Consider the following 20,015-nt stretch of genomic DNA (forward strand, 5'->3'; position numbering starts at 1 on the left):
CACTTTTCAAAAAAATTGTGCAGAATTTATCTTTGTTTCAAAGGAGAAGGTCCGGTAAGGGCTAATTTTGGCCTAAAATTTGAAAAACATCTGATGAAAGATTTTTGACATTTTTAAACACTTAAGTGTCTACTTCAGTCGATTCAATTATTTTTTTGTAAAAGATTTGAACTGATTTGGTCATTAAAGACGCTCAAATTCAAGTTTAAATATGAAAAATATATCAAATATGCCATAAAACGTCACTTTTCAGATGGTTTTTGTCTGAAATGAAAGTGGCCGCATTCGTGTTCAGTCTCAACCTTTATATATGTTATGTAATATCATCAAGTACAACATATATTTAAATATTAAGACTGAACACAAGTGCGGCCACTTCCATTTTAGCCAAAAACTGTTTAAAAATAGCACAAATGTTAAAATTGTGAAGATTTCAGTAATTGTGCGGAAATTAATGATGCTAGTACCTGATGCATGTGCATTATATTGTCAAAAACAGCCAATATTTATGTAGCAAAAGTATTTAGCTTCTCAATAAATAGCTAAAAGTTTACATTTTAACAAATTTGTAAAAATGCTATATTTTAGGGCCAAAAGGGCATCTTACCGTACCTATTCCTTTGTTTTATCCTTTCCAGTACTATAGTCAAAATTTCACATAACATTTCATTGCATACAAGAAAATAACCATCACTGGAAGTTAACCAATCAAATTGTCACCCTTTTTCCCTTGTGTACAATCTTTAGTAACCATGTAACCTAAAGTTTCCAAAATATTCTATAGAAACATCAAATAAAAAAATAATGGTGCTTTGAAACACCCAAGATATTTGTTTATGACTTAGAATCTTTTTACTGCAATGAAATGTAGGATTAATTTCCTACAAATGTCAAATTCAAGGGAATATTTTTTTTCGACCTTTTTTCGTATGCAACCGGATGTGACGTACTATGATTTGGTGGTATTACACCTAGAGAGTTACCAGAATTTTATCGTGATATGATTAAAGTATGTTTTAAAAAATAAAAATACTAAAACTAAATATCCAAGTTACTACAGACTTATCCGTCAAGAAGTCATTTGGGGAAATCAGTTGAATTGAAATTTCAGAAAAAAACACTACTTTTCCGAGACTGGATGGACAGCAATATCATTTATATAAATGATGTTATTGATAAAAAGGGTTTTTTTTCAGAAAAACTTATAAGTTCAAAACTAAAAAAGAAATCAAATTGGATAGCTGAATTCTTAAAATTAAGAAAAGCAATCCCAAAAGAATGGTGTAAAATATTAAATGAAGAAAGTTCAAGAAAAACTAGAGTTTTAACAAATAACTCGCTGTATATAAGTGAAAAGAATAGTTGCAAATAGTAACTAGAAAAAATAGATTCAAAGCAAATTTATACAATTTATATAGAATATGATAAAGAAGTTCCAATTGGGTATCATAAGTGGAACAGAATATTAAAATGTAAAAATATACGCATTGAAGCTCAATGTATGCAAAAATTTATTCATAAATATTTAAAAGATAATAAACTAAAAATGTGCAGATGGAAACTATTACACTTATTCTTCCAAACAAAGTTTTATTAAAACAATGGAAAATACGCCTTAACTCTAACTTAAATTTTTGTTACCTTTCAGAAGATTATGAACATTCTTTTTAACTTGCCACTTTTTTGATGAATTTTGGGGAAAAAAGTATAGGTTATCTGAAAAGGTTAGGATTGGTAGACATATATTTACTTTAAAGAATTAAATCTGGGGTAATATAAAGTTGACGATAAACATCATTATGAAATAAACTTTTTACTTACAGTTGTTTTGCTTACTATACACAAAATACACTATTTGTCGGAATATAGGACAAAGTATATCAATTTGTATACTGTTTTAGTCAGAATTTAAAAATGGAATATTATTACAAAAAAAAGTATATCAATATTGAAGGAAACAGGATACTGTGGATTCATTTATTTTCGTGGGTACCAATTTTCGTATTGAGGAACACTTGCATTTTCGTGGATATTTGATTGCGTGGTTTTGCCAATGTCTTAATTCAAGCCTATATAGAATTTGTAATTTGTTGAACATTTAAATTCGTTGTTCATCGATACCTACGAAACCCACGAACATTGGTATCCAACGAATAATAATGAATCCACAGTACTAGAAAAGATATATTCTTATATTTGAACTGCATAAGTATTTTACCATTGTCAATATTGTTATAATATATGTACTATACAGAGCTCTGTGTACTTCACTTGTTTGATAGATGATTATTTACATTTTACAATTTCAATGAGTTTCGAAAGTACCTCTTTATTTGTCCCACATATTTATATACTTTAATCAAAGATTATACTGAAGAAATACAAATCATGTTTACTGTTTGATACCTAAATCTTACGTATACATACCTTCTGTGGCTAATACATTTATGTTTGGCATAGAAAAACCCGTTATTCCTTTTTACTCTCAACATCTATCAGATAGTTTAAAGTATTATATTAAAAGCTACTGGTGATATAAAAATCCTATTTAGAGTCGTAATTGTAAGATAATAAAGAAATAATGTATTGATGTTAAATAATATATATACTAACAAAATTATAAATATATATCTGTAGATACCTTAAGGTACTAATATACAGGAATCTTCACTGAAATAGCTGTACCAGTGAAGAAATCTGTTAACAGCATTTGCATTATTGTTGTTGAATGAAAAATAAACTAGACAAAGTGATGCTCCCGCACTCCACTCTGAAGTAACTGTATTATAACAAAGTCAATGTAGGACTTTCTTTGAGATATTACTGTGTCTGGAAGACACAAATGATGCTCCCGCAAATGCAAAGTGTTATTTTAAAATACACAAGGTTGAGCATGAGAGCCCACAGGTCTATGGTTCACTGTAGGAGAAGTTATCCGGAAACGCTATGCACCTCTTATACTCCAAAAATTATAAAATTCACATATCTCTCAAAAGCAAATATTAATAAAAATCAAAACCCTTACAACATGCACATCTTCACTATATGTAAAAACAGCCAGAAAAGGAAAACTTCCTAGCATTCAAACTGAAGGAGGAGTTTTCCGGAAACTCTATGCTCCTCTTATGCAAGTAAATACTAAAAAAATGACAAAGTTCAACTATCTCGCAAAAAAGCAAATATAAAAAAAAATCAAATCCCTGACCACAGGCACACCTTCAATATATGTATAAACAGCCAGCAAAGTGAAAACTTCCTAGCAATCATACTGTAGGAGAAGTTATCCGGAAACGCCATGCACCTCTTATGCAAGTATATGCTAAAAAAATGACAAAGGTCAACTTTCCCCCAGAAAAGCAAATATCAATAAAAATCAAAACCCTAACCATATGCACACATTCAATATATGTACAAACAGCCAGCAAAATGAAAACTTCCTAGCATTCAAACTGTAGGAGGAGTTATCTGGAGTTATCTGGAATAGCTTTATACTTGGACATAATTGGACGGACGGAAGGACGGATACACGGACGGACGGACGGGGTAAAACAATATGCCCCCAAATTTCAGTTGCGGGGGCATACAAAAGAAATATTGTATCAACTGGGTGATACATACTCCATATGAAGGCGCTGTTGGAATGCTGCTACATAGAAGTGACAAGTTCACAATTGGGAAGCTGAAATCATTTCTTTTTCGTAAAGTTTTGTTCTAAACCGATACTCATTGTCAATATATAGATGTAAGTCAAGATCGATATGTGGCAGACTTAACTGTATATGTGTAATCTTTTACTTCAAGTTCGATAGGATAGATCCGTTCAACAAGGTAAGCAACCATTGAAAGGTATCATGCCGACTTAAAAATTGGAAAGTAATTCACCATTTGCAGAACAATATTTAACGTTTTGAAAAAGCTTATCAGCTTTTCAAGATCTTAGTAAAAATGCCCCTAGATGAAGGGCAAGAATTGTCTATAAATCAAAAATTCAATTAAACTGTTTAACACTTGAAACCCCACTTTCTGTTTTTCCCATGTCACAGTCATATGAAATTCTTATATAATATATACATCAAAAAAAATTAATGATCCCTTTACGGACTCAATATTAGCATTTGAATTGTGTTTATAGTTTTGTTTTGGAAATCTATTAAAAAGACAACATTTTCGTTTCTCCATGTCACTTTGTTTTTTATTCAAGCATTTGATTTTTTTTCAGGAAATACCAGCTGCAAGTGTTGTACATTTCTTAATGTCAACGCCATTTCCGCTAGGAGACTTAAGCTATGTTTACATATGGCATGACAACTCCGGTGAAGGCGAGTCTTCATCATGGTATTTAACCCGTGTTGATGTCGAAGACTTACAAACGAGGGAAAGGTAGTGTGATTATTAAAATCAAAGTTTATATTACTTAACTGCATTAATAAAAGTTGGGACAATCGATATTATTGTTTCTCTCATGTTTAAGGTAGGAATTTTATGGCTTTAAAAGGCACATGAAGGAAAATTTTGGACAATTTAGATTGAAATAAACAATTAATTTCCCCATAGGCGACAATGATAGCCTTTTTCGAGATACAGACTTTAGAAAGTTGATTTTTTAAACGAAACCTTGCTAGAATTAAAGAAAAGTTATTAGGACAGTATTTTTTGGTCCAAAAAATATAGGTTCGCGTTGCTTTTCTTAGCGTAATTTGTACTTATCTCCCATGCCTATCAATTTTGCACTTAAAAATACGTGTCTCATCCTAGCGTTTAAAAGACATCTCAGTTCCGTTAGGGCTAAGGAAAATAATTTATTTGGCCTTTGGTATAATGCAGAATGCACGAAGTCTCTAATAACAAAAAATAACGGGCGCACATATCAACCAATCAGGATTAGCTATACTCTTAATTCTGAATACCATGTTATGCTCATAAAATGGCTGCGCCCATAAAATCTAATGGTGTATTGTAACCTATACGGTATTTAATACTTTCTAGAATCATGCAATTCATAGTTCGTTAGATGCACAAATATATATGCCACACAAAAATCATCTTCAAGACGTTCTGGCATTACTCTCTGAATTTTCACAATTTTTTATCAGAGGTGACCCCAGTCAAAAAATGTGAAAAAAAATTTTCTGATTTTTTGAGTAAATGCGGTACTGCTAAAAAGGGCCTGAAGATAATGTCCACTTTCTCCAATGATTCTTTATATGTCATCAAGTACTGATTATATTGATACCAAAACCGATCCAATATGTAACTACTACGGTGAATTTTGAACAACAGTTTTAAATGAAACCATTTTCGTATAAAAGTACATTTTTGAAACAGACTATAGCATTTCCAAATATGAAAAATGTGTAAATATTTGTGTTTATACATCGAAAACTATTCTTTAACTACAAAATGTCATGCCTATTCTAATTTTTATAGTCTGCCATTCGAGTGAACATTTCATTGTTCAATGGGGGTCATTTCTGTACATATTCACTGAATTTGGTAATTTCGATAACAGCACTTGGATCGAGATTGTCATGTTTAAAAATCGATTTGTATATCCAAACTCTAGACGTGTACGTGCTTTTTTCAAACAAATCAGCAGAAGTTCAGAAAATGACATATTCTCTCCACAGTAAGTCAAAAGTCGAACCCACCCTTGTTTCTAAGGTAAAACGCAATACAAATATGAAACAGACTATAGCTTAAAAACTAGTTAATCAATCATTCATTTGTCACCAAAAAATACGGTTTCACATCAAATATCAAGTAAAATTACTGTTTTTGACACTTTTTGAGCACTATGATAAAGAAATGTCGACGCTGTATAGATTGAAATGAACAATTAATTACCCCATAGGCGACAATGATAGCCTTTTTCGAGATACAGACTTTAGAAAGTTGATTTTTTTAAACGAAACCTTACTAGAATTAAAGAAAAGTTATTAGGACAGTATTTTTTGGTCCAAAAAATATAGGTTCGCGTTGCTTTTCTTAGCGTAATTTGTACTTATCTCCCATGCCTATCAATTTTGCACTTAAAAATACGTGTCTCATCCTAGCGTTTAAAAGACATCTCAGTTCCGTTAGGGCTAAGGAAAATAATTTATTTGGCCTGTGGTATAATGCAGAATGCACGAAGTCTCTAATAACAAAAAATAACGGGCGCACATATCAACCAATCAGGATTAGCTATACTCTTAATTCTGAATACCATGTTATGCTCATAAAATGGCTGCGCCCATAAAATCTAATGGTGTATTGTAACCTATAGTTTCTTTATATGATATTTTCTTAAAATAATGCTTGTTGTCTAACGATCACTCGAAAATCTATTTACTAACCTCCTAGATTAACAAATATGAATTACTTGATACATTTGTTTGTAAAAAATATGAATCAGAAAGATTAGTATTCATTTTTATCGTTTATATGATTTATTGTAAGATAAATTATCTCGCTGATTTAATGAACTCTTATGGTTATTTTTCATTCAAATTAGTAAATAACTAAGTATTTTGTATGAATTCCATTTAACTTCGATATATACATTTCAGGTTTGTTTTTCTATGTGGTCAATGGCTATGCTTAGATACAGTTGATAGCAGTGTAGATGCCGTCCTACCAGTTTGCGGAAAAGAAAATGTTACCACTTTCTCAAATATGTTTTACCTTAATATAAAAGAAAACTTAGCTGATAACCATATGTGGGTTTCAATATTCTTCCGACCGACTAGCAGCCATTATACAAGATGCCAGAGACTTACATGTTTCCTGTTATTTATTTTTTTAACAATGATAGGAAATGCAATATATTTCCGCGACGAAGACGAGTTTTCAAATGCTGGATCAGATATTCGTGTTGGTCCATTTTCATTCTCATTGAGTGCAATTTACATTGCATTAATATCTGCACTAATTTCAACACCTGCCACCGTATTTGTAATTTTGATGTTCAGTAAAAGTAAACACAGGAAAAACAATACTAAAGATTCTTCACGAAGATATAGAGTACCGGTATTGGATTTTTGGTTGGATAGATTAATGGCAGATAGTCATAAGTTAGAGAAAGCTCTTGTTTCAAAGGAACTTTTCAAGATTGAAAGTACTATTTTTCCATATTGGTTTCAATATATAGCATGGATTTTGGCACTTACAGGTATAGCAGCATGTTCCGTCTTCTTGACTCTTTACAGCGTCGAATGGGGGGAAAAGAAGTCTGTGAAATGGCTTGGACAGTTTTTCCTGTCTTTCTTTAGCTCGATTTGTCTACTGGATCCATTGAAAGTAAGTAACAATTAGTTTCACAAATTTTAAAATGTATTTTTATTGTTGTAACCAATCTGTTAGATGGATTATCAGTGAAAAGTAGACGGATTTGGTTTTTCAGTTTAGTCCAACTTGTGTTTTCTTCTCCTCAACTTTTAATATTTTTGATTTTATATGTTTTATCAAAGGAACGTGGTAATGGTTTTTCCATATATTTTTCGAACATTTTCAAATATTTCGGCCTCCAGCTTCACTGAGCGAACATTAATTATCAAAATGCGCATGTGGTGTACCATTGCTTTTATTACATTTGTACCGTTGATTTTATTACAACCAATTGCTCAATACCTCTAGATCTGCTTGTGGACTGTTAGTCCCCGAAAGTAGCACAAGCCCAGTAGCCAGTACCTTTGTACTGGAATGAAAATATGGATATTATTTGATTGAAATTTGCTATTTCTCTCTCATATTTCAACATCTGACTACTTGTCCGTATTTGATTATATTTTAGGTCTTTTGGTTTGGTCTTCTCTTCAACCTTTGTATAAGCTTTTAGATTTTCAAACATTTTGGCCTCAAGCATACCTGACAAGACATTTAATGTTGAAATCCGCATCTGATGCAGTAAAATTGGTACTGTTTATGTTATTATGACTCGTATTGTTTCAATTATTACATGTACTTTATTGAGAATTACTGGTTACTAGTAAATAGTTGATAACTTGTGTTTTTTTAATAGGTCACAGTTATGTCTGCAATATTTGCAATGTTAGTAAAGCAAACCAACAAGTTCAGACCTACAGGAATTGAAAGGTCATTCATTCTCAAGAACTACAAGCACACTTTTGGACACGAAAAAAGTAAGTGATCAATGCATGTGAGACGTTATTGTATTACTTGTCGGCAATATAAACAGTTAAAATGCAAAATTGTTGTCATTACCACTGCCTGAGACTGGTACGCTAATAGGATTCTAAAATCGAGGATAAATTTGAAAAGAACCCGTTAGATAGTCTCGGCTTACAACTATTCAAAACGTTATATATTTGGGTCGATTCAGAAGTAGGCATAATGTCTCGACATGTACCTTTTGTTCTAGACCATTAATTGTTATATTTGTTATTAGTGAAAATCGTTCTCGTCTTTGTCTAGCCTCAGACAAAACAATCTCTGTAGAATAAATGCATGACGTAAAAATACACGTCTGTCTAAAATGACTTGCCTTATATAAACCTCTTTTCACTCTGGCTAAAAATATTGATGAGCCTTATCCAGTCATTAGGAACAATAACGGATTGATAAGTATCTATTATGTAACACTAGGACATCACTAAATACAAAAACTATTCGTTTATGTAAAATCCTTTACTCTAAGTTTTGCCGAATGTCAAAAATAAAAGCAAGGTATCTCATGAAAAAATAGACAACACTTTTACCGGTAGATAATTAGAGAAATCAAAGATACATATGTGATAGGAAACATTAGCCAATTTTGAAGACATATACAGATGCAGCTGGACTGTTTGGCTAGAATAGTCATTCTTGACATTGAGCACGGATCTCAATAGAAAGACAACCGAATTATACATTTTCCGGCTTTGTATATTTCACTTTATGGTACATGCACGGCTATGATACAGACTTTTACGTTTTTTATCAGGGAGATTTTTAAGGATATGATGATCAATTAATCTAAACAATTTCCCACTTTCTCCATTTAACCGCCATGGAAAACATATCCTATTTTCCAAAAAATTGGAACGCAATAGTGTGACGTTGTCTTAGATATTTGGTACTTAATATATTTCACAAAATGGATTTCTTGATAGCTATGCATACATGTTTGAATCCAAGTTCAAAGATATAAAATATAACAAACACTAATTGTCAAACTTATTCACTTCGGTAAATTCAGTACTGTTCAGAAACAGTCAATAAAAATATACACAGTCTATGTTCAGACTGTTCAGTAGTTGTAAATTACATGTACAAAACAACAACATTATGAATTGTCTAAACAGCTACTCAACAGTACTTAATTGACTGCAAGTCATATTGCTGAACGGTACTGAATTTCAAACGACAAAATATCTGAAATTTAACTGAAACTCTTAACAAGCCTTTTTGCGTTTTATTTTCAGATTTATCAGATATTTTTTAAAGTTTAAGTTTAAGACTACTTAAGACTAAAATATGTTTACTAGTGAAAAAAGATTTATCTAAAAGTTAACATTGTTTTGTAGACATACGACTGCCTGCATCACCACTTAACCATTCGTTAATAGAAAAAGCTCGGAACGAAAGGCAGAAAGAAATTAAAATGATGGAAAGTATCAAACAAGTCCTCATTACGTGTTTCTGTTTATGGATTATATATAGCATAAGCTACAGTTATAAAGATGACAGATCTTATAATTTTCATCAAAACATAGCCACCAAGCTACTGACTCCTCAAAATAAAACTCTACATCAATTTGGCAAGGTAAGGTAATGCTCAACGGTCTCATTACAAGAAAACTCCTGAAACGTTTATGGAGCAAGGTAAAATATTTAAACAAGTCACAAATGCCTTGTTCAAGAACTCACCAATATGAAATATGACATATTCAAACTAGATATGCGTGTATTGGTCCCTTGACATATTTGCAAGTTTCAAATGATTTGGTGGATGCTTGCCAAAGTTATCCTCCGAAAGTCCTAAATTTGTCAATTTTCGACTTTAATTGGCAGAACTCTGGAAAATATTTTTCAAACAAAATATTGCGTACAAAGTACTTCATTTTATATTTCATCCGATATATATTTGATAAAATAATTAACATTAATTGAATTAGATATTTAAAAAACACTCCAAATTAGACATTTTTAAAATCAAAGAATGTGTCTCTTTTCATGTTATATCTAACAAACCAACTCTGATATATCTTAATTCATTTGAATTACTGTTTTGCGCTGCAAGTAAACTAGACTAAAGGTCCCGATTTCTTTCTTTTTTAAGTAATTATAAGAAAATAAGTAATGTGATTTTTCTATCAAGTATCAATGCGATAAAGCTCATTTTTTAATTCAAAAACAGGAGCCAGGACATATATTTTTAAATGGATTTAAAACAGACATAAATTTTGGCATGTTATTTCTAAAAATAAACCCAAGCCTAAAAGCGTAACGTTCTTTTACATCATATAACAAGGATTTATGAAAACGTGACGATTTCCCGTCAACTTCCCATTGACTACAGAGACTTGCCCGATGTCCTATTGTTTGAAGTTTACATATTTTAATTGATACGTAACGCGCATGCGTGTTCTTATCATACTGGCTTTTTTTTAACAATGGTGTGCTCCTGACGGAAAAAATCTCGAGTAGGGTTATGAGAAAGAACGACTGGAATCATGTTTTACGGTCACCATCACGAACTGGTCTGTTGTGTCTGTGTGTCAACTCACAAGACCACTGTCATTGCGGTATGAGATCTTTATATGCAGGAATTGCGTCTGATCTGTCAATTTGCTAACTGTTTCCTACTTCCTATCATGAAATCAAACTTAATGTAGATTTGCATGGCGCATGATGTAAGGACTCGTCCAGTCTATCTCGGTTCCTTCAGGTTCTGTTTGTTTTTAACTATATTTGTACATTCCAAATGGATTTACGAGATTTGAACATCAATAAACTACTGTTGCCTCCAAATTAGCACTGACGTAATTTCTTAATAAGTATAGTTATATTGCGAACAATAATATCAACCGGTAATGTAATTATTAAGTTTATAAGAAGTTAGAGACAGATTTAAGGTGGGACGATATTGACTGAAGTGTGAGCAAAAAATACAGATTGTTCTTTTTTAAAATTATGTCGTGTCTTAAGGATGTTCGCCCCTCTGATTCAAAATAACAAGCTTTTTAAAAGACTGTAATAAGTTGATAGTATAAGTAAAGGAACTTAAAACGCAAAAAAAAAAAAAATAGTGGTCAAAGTCCTTGTTTTTTGAGATATAATCAATTAAAATTTGGCGGGAAATGGTTCTCTCTAGATCTTTTATATATTTAACATTGGTATGTTTTTTCTTTCAAAAACTATATAAAAAAGATAACAAGAACTTTATAAGATTTTCAAAAATTTCTTTTTAAACTATATGTAATATGGAAAGAAAAGTAGGGGTTAGCTGGTAGGGGTTGGCACTACATGGATAAAGCTGAATATTTGCCAAAAAGTCAAATACAAGATAGCGAACATCCCTAATGGTATAGTTTCTATATAACGCTTGTCATTAATATTCGTGAATAACAGTATGAACAGTTAATTGCTGTAGCCACGATGTAAATATGATTCTGCCATTTTGTGTGATATAATTTAATTACGGGCATCCTTTAAACAAGTGCATAAATAAAGAAACACATGAATTAATATTACTTTTTTAGATAACGCACGTCACGGATTATATAAAATGGCTGCGTTATACAGCGTTTCCAGAGCTGTATCCTGAAACTGATTATACAGGGGAACGTTTACATTGGAGACTCAGACAATATTTCAATGATTTGACCAGTTTAAGAGTTGGACCACCTCGACTGAGACAGCTTCGGGTCACAGAATGTAAGGGCAGTCATTTTATCTTATTTTATTACCTTCATATGAAATGCAAATTACATTGGGACTTAGTGGGGTTACATCCATCAATTATAGTAACAAAATAGAAAAAAAAAAACATACTACATGTGTTTTAACACTTTGCTTGAAACAAACACTTTTCCCCAAAATTTTTTACAGATTGTTATTTTCTTTTTATTTGCAGCATCTGAAGTCCTTCCATTTTTTGGTAACATTCGAACGAGACCGAAATACTACTTACCAGTGGAAGAAAACAGAGATTTTTGTTTTGGTTGGGTTAGTGGTATATGTGACAAAGAAAGAGAGGCACGTTCATTTTCGTATGCTGGCTGGAAATTCACGAGTGCCGTTGATATATGGGGTATTTCCATTCCAGGACGTTATAGCACATACGGAGGTGGCGGATATATTGCCGAACTAGCTGTAAACTTTGATTTTTCAAACAGAACTTTAAACGAATTAACGAACTATTTATGGATTGATAGAAATACACGAGCCGTTTATCTAGAGTTCAACTTATACGCACCGGATCTCAACCTATTCGCATACAGCATGTTTTTAACAGAATTTCCTGAGACAGGAGGAATAGTTACCTCATATTCTATTTATCCATTTCGAATTTATTTTCATCTTGGTACGAATGGTATCTACACATTAATTTGCGAAATAACATTTCTATTAATTTTAGTCGCTTTAACGGGCAATGTCGTGTCAGGTATTACGAAGAAGAGAAAAACATTTTTCAACATTATTGACTGTTCTTGCATATTCCTGAGTTTTGTGTGCATTTCAATGTATGCTGGGCGTCATATTCTTGCATCACAAACCATGGAAAAATTCAAGGCAGATCCGAAGCAATTTATAAATTTTCAGCATATTGCAATATGGGACTTGTTGTTTAATTTGCTGCATGCTACTCTATTATCACTTTCGACATTGAGATTAGTCGGTATTCTAGGCTACGATATACGAGTTGGTAAGATTTTCTTGGTTTTAGATAAGTGTGCAAAGGATTTATTTTGGTTTGGTATTTTCATTCTTTATGTATTTCTTTGTTATGCCGCTCTCGGACATTTGCTGTTCGGAAAATATATTGAATCATATCGTGATGTATTTGAATCTATGGGAACATTATTCATTAGCATGATAGGAAAGAGCAAGTTCACAGAAATAAATGAGAAGGATCCAATTTTAGCACAATTTTATTTCTTTACGTTCATCCTGCTGATAGTATTTACATTGCTGACAATATTTATGGCCATCCTTGGTGAGAGTATCAGTGCAGTACATTCCATAACTAAACGAAGCATGGCGGAAGAATTGATTGAAAGTTTGTGGAATAAATTCAAGAATCTGTTCGTTAGAAAGCCGGAACCTACGAAAAATTCCAGAAAGCAACGTAAGTTTTTTTTTTTTTTTCAATGAAAAATTAATTTCTTGTCTCTCAAGGAATGCAATAACAAATTTTAAAAGTATATGATATTGATGAAAGCAATAACAGAGTGTCTGTCACATGTGGTTAAGTAGATTGTGATGATATTTTAAAAGTAAATGGGATATGCCATTTAAATATCTATGAAATTTTTCATTGTTGTTTAATAATAAGTAATTTGGGGACTTTAACGATTTAGCTGACATAACGTCAGTATGTTTTCCTATACTTCAGTAGCTTATATTTACTATAAACAACAACTTCGGATTATTTGATTTAGTTATGTTGTATATCTATATATATATGATCCTACTTCGACTCTTCAAAATTCAAGAATCTATCCTAAATTGAGGTAAATTATATGGCCTCCCAAATACCGTTTCGATTCCTAACATCACTGAAGAGACATTAATTGTCGAAATCCAGATATGGTGTACAAATTTTTGCACCTCATGTTTGCGGTATACCATCTTTTCCGCAAGTTTATTGTTTTCTGTTTGGTATTAAATTAATAAGAAAGATCCATTTTGTTACATCTTGTGATCCGTTTATTTGACAATCGCCAATGGCAGTCAGCAAGGTTTAAGAACATCCGTTGTTCGACATGTTAGTCAAATGCGTTTTGTTTAAATATACTTTTTCACTTTTTTGGTCTTTTGGAAAATGTTGTTTGTGCTGTATTTAAACCCCTCTACCAAGAAATTTGTGTTGCATGCACACGTATAAAAATTGCGGTTTTTATCCAACGCAATCATAGGTTTGAACGTTGTTTTCAATTTAGACTTATATATATATATATATATATATATATATATATATATATATATGATATATGTTTAAACTGGGTTTTACTGTGCGTATTGCTGTGTGTTTCTTTATTCTACATTGGCTAGAGGTATAGGGGGAGGGTTGAGATCTCACAAAACATGTTTAACCCCGCCGCATTTTTGCGCCTGTCCCAAGTCAGGAGCCTCTGGCCTTTGTTAGTCTTGTATGTTTTTTTAATTTTAGTTCATTTGTATGTTTTGGAGTTTAGTATGACGTCCATTTTCACTGAACTAGTACACATTTTTATTTAGGGGCCAGCTGAGGCCCAACTCCGTGTGCGGGATTTTCTCGCTGTGTTGCAGACCCATTGGTGGCCTTCGGCTGTTATCTGCTCTTTGGTCGGGTTGTTGTCTCTTTGACATATTCCCCATTTCCATTCTCAATTTTATTACACAATCCCAATTTATGTCGCATAAAGCAATTATGTCCGGTAGGCTGTTCTCATAACTTTGTCAAAAAAATACAACTGTCCTACCAGCGAAAGGTTTAGCTAGCTAGAAAACCCACCATTTTTTTAGGAAAACTCCTGTACCTAGTCTGGAAAATGATTTTTTTCCCTGTCGTTCCGTTGGTTGTTATTGTTGACCGTTTGGTTTTGTCAATTTTTATTGACTTCTTGTTTTGAATTTACCTTGGGGTTCTTGAATCGTGTCATTCACATTAATTTTGACAAAAACATGGGAATTACTTTACTTTTCGTTTTAAAAATATGAAAATATGGTATAATACAAATGAACAACTTTCCATCATAGACCACGTGACGTAAAAGTTATCGACTATAGATCACCGTACAGGCTTCATGTTCATTATATTTCCGACTATCTGGATCGTCATTTTATACTCTAGAACAGAGCTAAAACGATTTGGGACGTTATTAACAATGATTTTCAATGTAACGTTTTGGACATGTAATTCATGGAGATCACGGTCGACTTTCTAAGTTTGATCATCAACGTACCGTTTTTGTCTGCGACATTCATTCTAGAAGTGATGAATAATGATGCCTTGTTTCATCCAGAACTCCAAAATGGAAATAACACTAAATAAATTCAGTGCGTTCGACGCACTTTTATGGATTTTTTTTTAAACCCCAAAACATGAAAGCTATTGATATTCAAGATGTCTTACAGATAGGGAACGAAATATTTTCGTACATATGTGGAGGGTGGTTTGTATGCGGAGCGTCATATTCTTGAATCACAAACCATGGAAAAATTCAATGAAGATCCGAAGAAATTTATTAATTTCAGCATAATGCAATATGGGACTAATTGTTTAATTTTTTGCATGCTACTCTGTTATCTCGACCATTAGTTCTTTAAAAAAGAGGTGAATAATGATGACAATTTGGTCAAGATGCGCAATTCATTGTCAGGTAGGCGGTAACGGTGGCCTTTTCCTTAATTCCTCTGCCAATATCGTAAACTTGTATATGTATGACGGCTCGTTTCAAGGCTGAGACATTTTCACATGTATGTGGTAAAATTTTCGTAGTAAGAAGTAGAATTCGTTTTTCCGTAATTTATCACACCCGAAAAGCCTTTTGTGATGTGGCTTCTCGAGGTAAAAAATCCTTTTTCACACAATAAGTTCTTTGGAAATTTAGTTCTCTGCATACATTTCATAACTGCATAGTTTTTACACCTTTATTCTATGGTACCCTGCTCTCCAAATCAGCACGAATGGTTATGCTCAGTCACTTGCTAAAAATTGTAATATGTCCAATATCACTGCACTACTTTTGTGTACCGATATTGACCCAAATCATCGCTGAGCGTCAATGATTTTATAATGATAGAGCGGTAACGATTTGTAACGGATAGATGGACGCACACATTCGCGCTCCAACAGACAAATGTATGTCTTGGTTGATAAAGTCGAGCGTTTGATTTTGTCAGGTTTTATGGACTTCCCTTTTTTCATTTATCTTGGAGTTTGGTATACAATAGGCCTCCCACCGATTAATAGGACAATCGAAATCCATATCATGGAAAAAACCCAAACAATACAAAAGCCAAAAAATAAAGAAAAACGACGAAAAGAAAAACAATTACACAAACAAAGACAACTAAAGACTAAGAATTCGAATCCCATAAAAACCGGGGTGAAAAAAATAAAAATACTGAACTGAATGGCAAATTCAAAAAGAAGGAAGTTCATAAAAACTGACAAAACCAAACGCTATCAATCAACAGAGCAAGTGAAAAACAACTGCCATATTCCTGACTTGGTACAGGCATTTTATCCAAATAAAATGATGGGTTAAACCTGGTTTTAAAGCTACCTATACCTTTCACTTGTATGACAGTTGTTTTAGTTCCGTTATATTGACTAAATTTGGAGAGCAAGACAAACAGACGTTATAAGTTAATGTGACAATAATTGGGATACAGAAGCCAAAACTGTGTAAACATACTTCACAGACATACAACACAATTGACTAAAAAATTCCAAACAAACATACCAATTAATCTTAAAAAGTTGCCAACTAAAAAGGTGTAGTAGATGGTAAATTCGACAATGACGAATGACGTAAAAAACAGTTTGTAGTTGATAGTATATACCGTATATAGTATACACTTTCTCGATATAGTAAAAAATAAGTAAATATAAATACAAGGCTATACAAAAAAGAAACAATCCTGTAAAACCCCTTTGTGCCCGAAGCCTACTCAGGACCCTCCAGCATAAGCACTAGGAATGCCCAGAGTTACAGAGTAAAAAACCCGTTGGCGGGATGCATAAATACCGAGTCACGTCAAAATTCATACAACCAAAAGAAACATAATGGTACGAAGATAAGTAATTAACAGGGAAACCAGAGTAAAATAAAATTTACACAGATTTAGCATCTAGATCATCTACGACATAGATATTCCGAAACAGTCTGCCCCTATGATGATACTAGTGTAAAGAAGTCAAGATTGTATACATCTAACAGATACATGTATTTGACATAATTTAGTATCCACATCTGATTCACACCTCCACTATATTAAGTAGCTTCGCAGTAACTGTATAAAACCCAACGATTTGTATTACTGATATGAACTTCTTGCGATTAATCGATTATCTTTTAATTTGTGTATTCAAATATAACTCATAAAAAACGTGAGAGGAAATACCAAGGAGGCAATCAAAAACCATACGCCGTAGAAAAACAAGGAGCGTAATGACCAAAAGAAAAACGACAAAAAACAACCAAAACTAAACACATAAACGACACATCAAGCAACAAAAACCTTGCCAAAACTTAAGTTTTATACATTAGATAGGAAGAATTGTTTTCGTATAACCAGAAAAACTTAAAAACGAGTATTTTACGAATACGAATTAATATAATGTTTTAATTCTTTTAATTCTTTGCAGCTTTTCAGAATACCTGTATTGGTCTCCTGTTTGACATAAGAAAGGCCTTTAATGATTCTGATGATGATAAGAAATTTCCACGAGTTACTTCACACTTCGAAAAAAAAGCAAAACGTATTTTTGATACCAATTCGTAAGCATGATTTTTTAGCGTACACAAACATGAGTGTTTATTTCTTAAGGGAAGGAAATATTTTCAGAAGAAAATTTCATGTCTTTAATTTGACAAAACCGAAGTAATATAAAGTTTAACACAGCACAGATCTATCGTATGGTAAATTAATTTGATGATATAAAGTATACTGTCTCACCATATCGTGAAACGTATACATCAAAGACATAAAGCAATGGAGTTGTAATGCACTTAATTCTAGTTAGTTAGAATGGCAAATGATTTAGTAAAATACCTATCTTGGGTATACAGAAGATGGTGTTTGGAAAACAGGTAATAGTCTTTGTAAGAGGGTTATCATAAGCCACGGAGAAGAGAGAATACATTGAATATATGGGAAAAGTTAATTCAATATTACCCTTTCTATCAATGCAAACGTATTGATCTGGAATATAGAGATCATGCAGTAAAATTTGTTTTTTAATTTTGTTCTTATGTTGTGCTGTTACACCACTCACATCGTTAAGGAGAGGTGAGAGTGTTCACAGAAATGTAAGCTCCACACCTTTCGTTGTGTGTCTGTCCCTAGTCAGGAGCCTGAAATTCAGTGGTTGTCATTTGGTGGTTTCTGTCATGTTTATTATTTATCTTTATTGTCGGTATTTTCGTTTGAATGAAGTTTGCACATTTTGCCCTGTCAGGACTTTTTATAGCTTACTATATGTATTGGTCTTGATCATTGTCGGTGGCCCTAAGATGACCTATAGTTGCTTACGTCTATATTCTGATTGGCAATCATACCACTTCTTCTTTTTTTAGATATTTCCCTCTTTTTTCTTCATCTGTAAATGAACAACAATTTAAAACTATCCAATATTCAAAAGTATTTTCTACAAAGAAAAAGAAATCAACGAGCTGTATCAATATCTGTTTGTGTCAATTAGATGCTGATTTGGTTTTTGGTTATATTGAAACACCGTTCTTTGGAGCGACAAAAAAATGAAAGGTAGCTTACAATCATTTATCGATACGTTGTGTAACAATGATGAGCCTCATCGAAAGAGAAGTTTATTTAGTTTACGACATGATTAAAATTGATGTGGATAAAATACTTTACCATAATAGAGAAAATACACACAGGCTAAATAATATGTATTATACTTTAGAAATGTATTCGAATATACCTAATACGAAGGGGAAGGAAATTTATCTTTCTTCCTGCAAAGGATAGATTGACACAGTCATTATCTAACATTATGTTATTATCAAGATTATGAGCTGTCAAGATTTTAGGAATAGTGTTAAATATTAATGTAAAGGTAGCGTATACTTTAGCGTAGCATAACGTAAGTCAAATATCTAAATTTTTATAAAACTATCACAAATCAATGTAAAAATAGCGTATAACATTACGTACGTCGATATAAAGATTTAATCAAAGTACTGACGTGCTGTTTACTCAGATAAACCCAAGATCTGATGGCTGGCAAATAAATGGAAAAAAATGTTCTACCTCCATATAGACTACTAGCAGTTGCTTTTTCAAGTCAAACATCAAACATTTCAGCCACATTTAAGACGTTAGCATACTAGTTTTATATTTTTATGTCAGGGACCTTTAAAGCCGACTAAACGGTATGAGTTTTTCTCATTGTTGATAGCCCTACGGTTGCCTATAATTGCTTACATCCACTTCTTTTGAACTTTGGTGGATAATTGTCTCACTGGCAATCATACCACATCTCCTTATTTTTATAGTATTTAACATGTAATCAATTGTTTATGTTCTTTTGGCATAGACGGTCGAAAAGTTGTATGTGTTTTGCACTGTCTGAAGACTGAATAATACAGATCAGACGTTATTGTGTTTAAAACAGACACCCTACCCCAATACAAGACTAAAGCATTTTATGTGACTATAATGCTATACTCATGTGACTCTTGTTTGTGTAAACAGTATGCATAGGTTGCTCTTTTACTTAAAACTTCACAGCGTAGACCTTTTTTGTTCTTTGATTAGTTTTAAATATTTCTAATTTACACACTGTTTCTTAATTATGACGCCACCAAAGTAATAACATATTAAATTCCACCATGTGGTATATACATGTATTATATAGAAAATGCCCCATCCTCAGAGTACAGACCTAACATGTCATGGCTCCAAAATTAAAAACTGTTTTTGTGTTAAGCACGTGGGCTTTCTTTCTGGTAAAATAGAAAAGAATTATTGCCCAAGGTCAGCAACTGAAAGCACGTAGAAATGCATCTAGTTTGACCACCCAAATGCATCGTTGTCATTCATAAAGTGTCTGCATGATAGTAACCATCTCCGAATGAGAGCGTTTAAACAGCGAGATCATGTTCCTAAAAATGGATTAGCACTTTTCGGGCTTCATAATG

General features: G+C 32.5%; 1 protein-coding gene across 1 annotated transcript in view; it reads left to right on the forward strand.

Annotated features, from left to right (window-relative positions):
- The first annotated feature begins 6,567 nt into the window (after positions 1-6,567).
- Positions 6,568-20,015, forward strand: part of LOC127708532 (polycystin family receptor for egg jelly-like) — a 123,310-nt gene continuing 109,862 nt past the window's right edge. The window contains exons 1-2 of the mRNA XM_052213430.1: positions 6,568-7,278; positions 11,682-11,856. Coding sequence (XP_052069390.1) covers positions 6,655-7,278; positions 11,682-11,856 — 799 coding nt within the window. The 5' untranslated portion in view covers positions 6,568-6,654. The remainder of the gene's footprint in view (positions 7,279-11,681; positions 11,857-20,015) is intronic.

The sequence above is a fragment of the Mytilus californianus genome, unplaced genomic scaffold (genome assembly GCF_021869535.1).
Source record: "Mytilus californianus isolate M0D057914Y unplaced genomic scaffold, xbMytCali1.0.p SCAF_7, whole genome shotgun sequence".
NCBI lineage: Eukaryota > Metazoa > Mollusca > Bivalvia > Mytilida > Mytilidae > Mytilus > Mytilus californianus.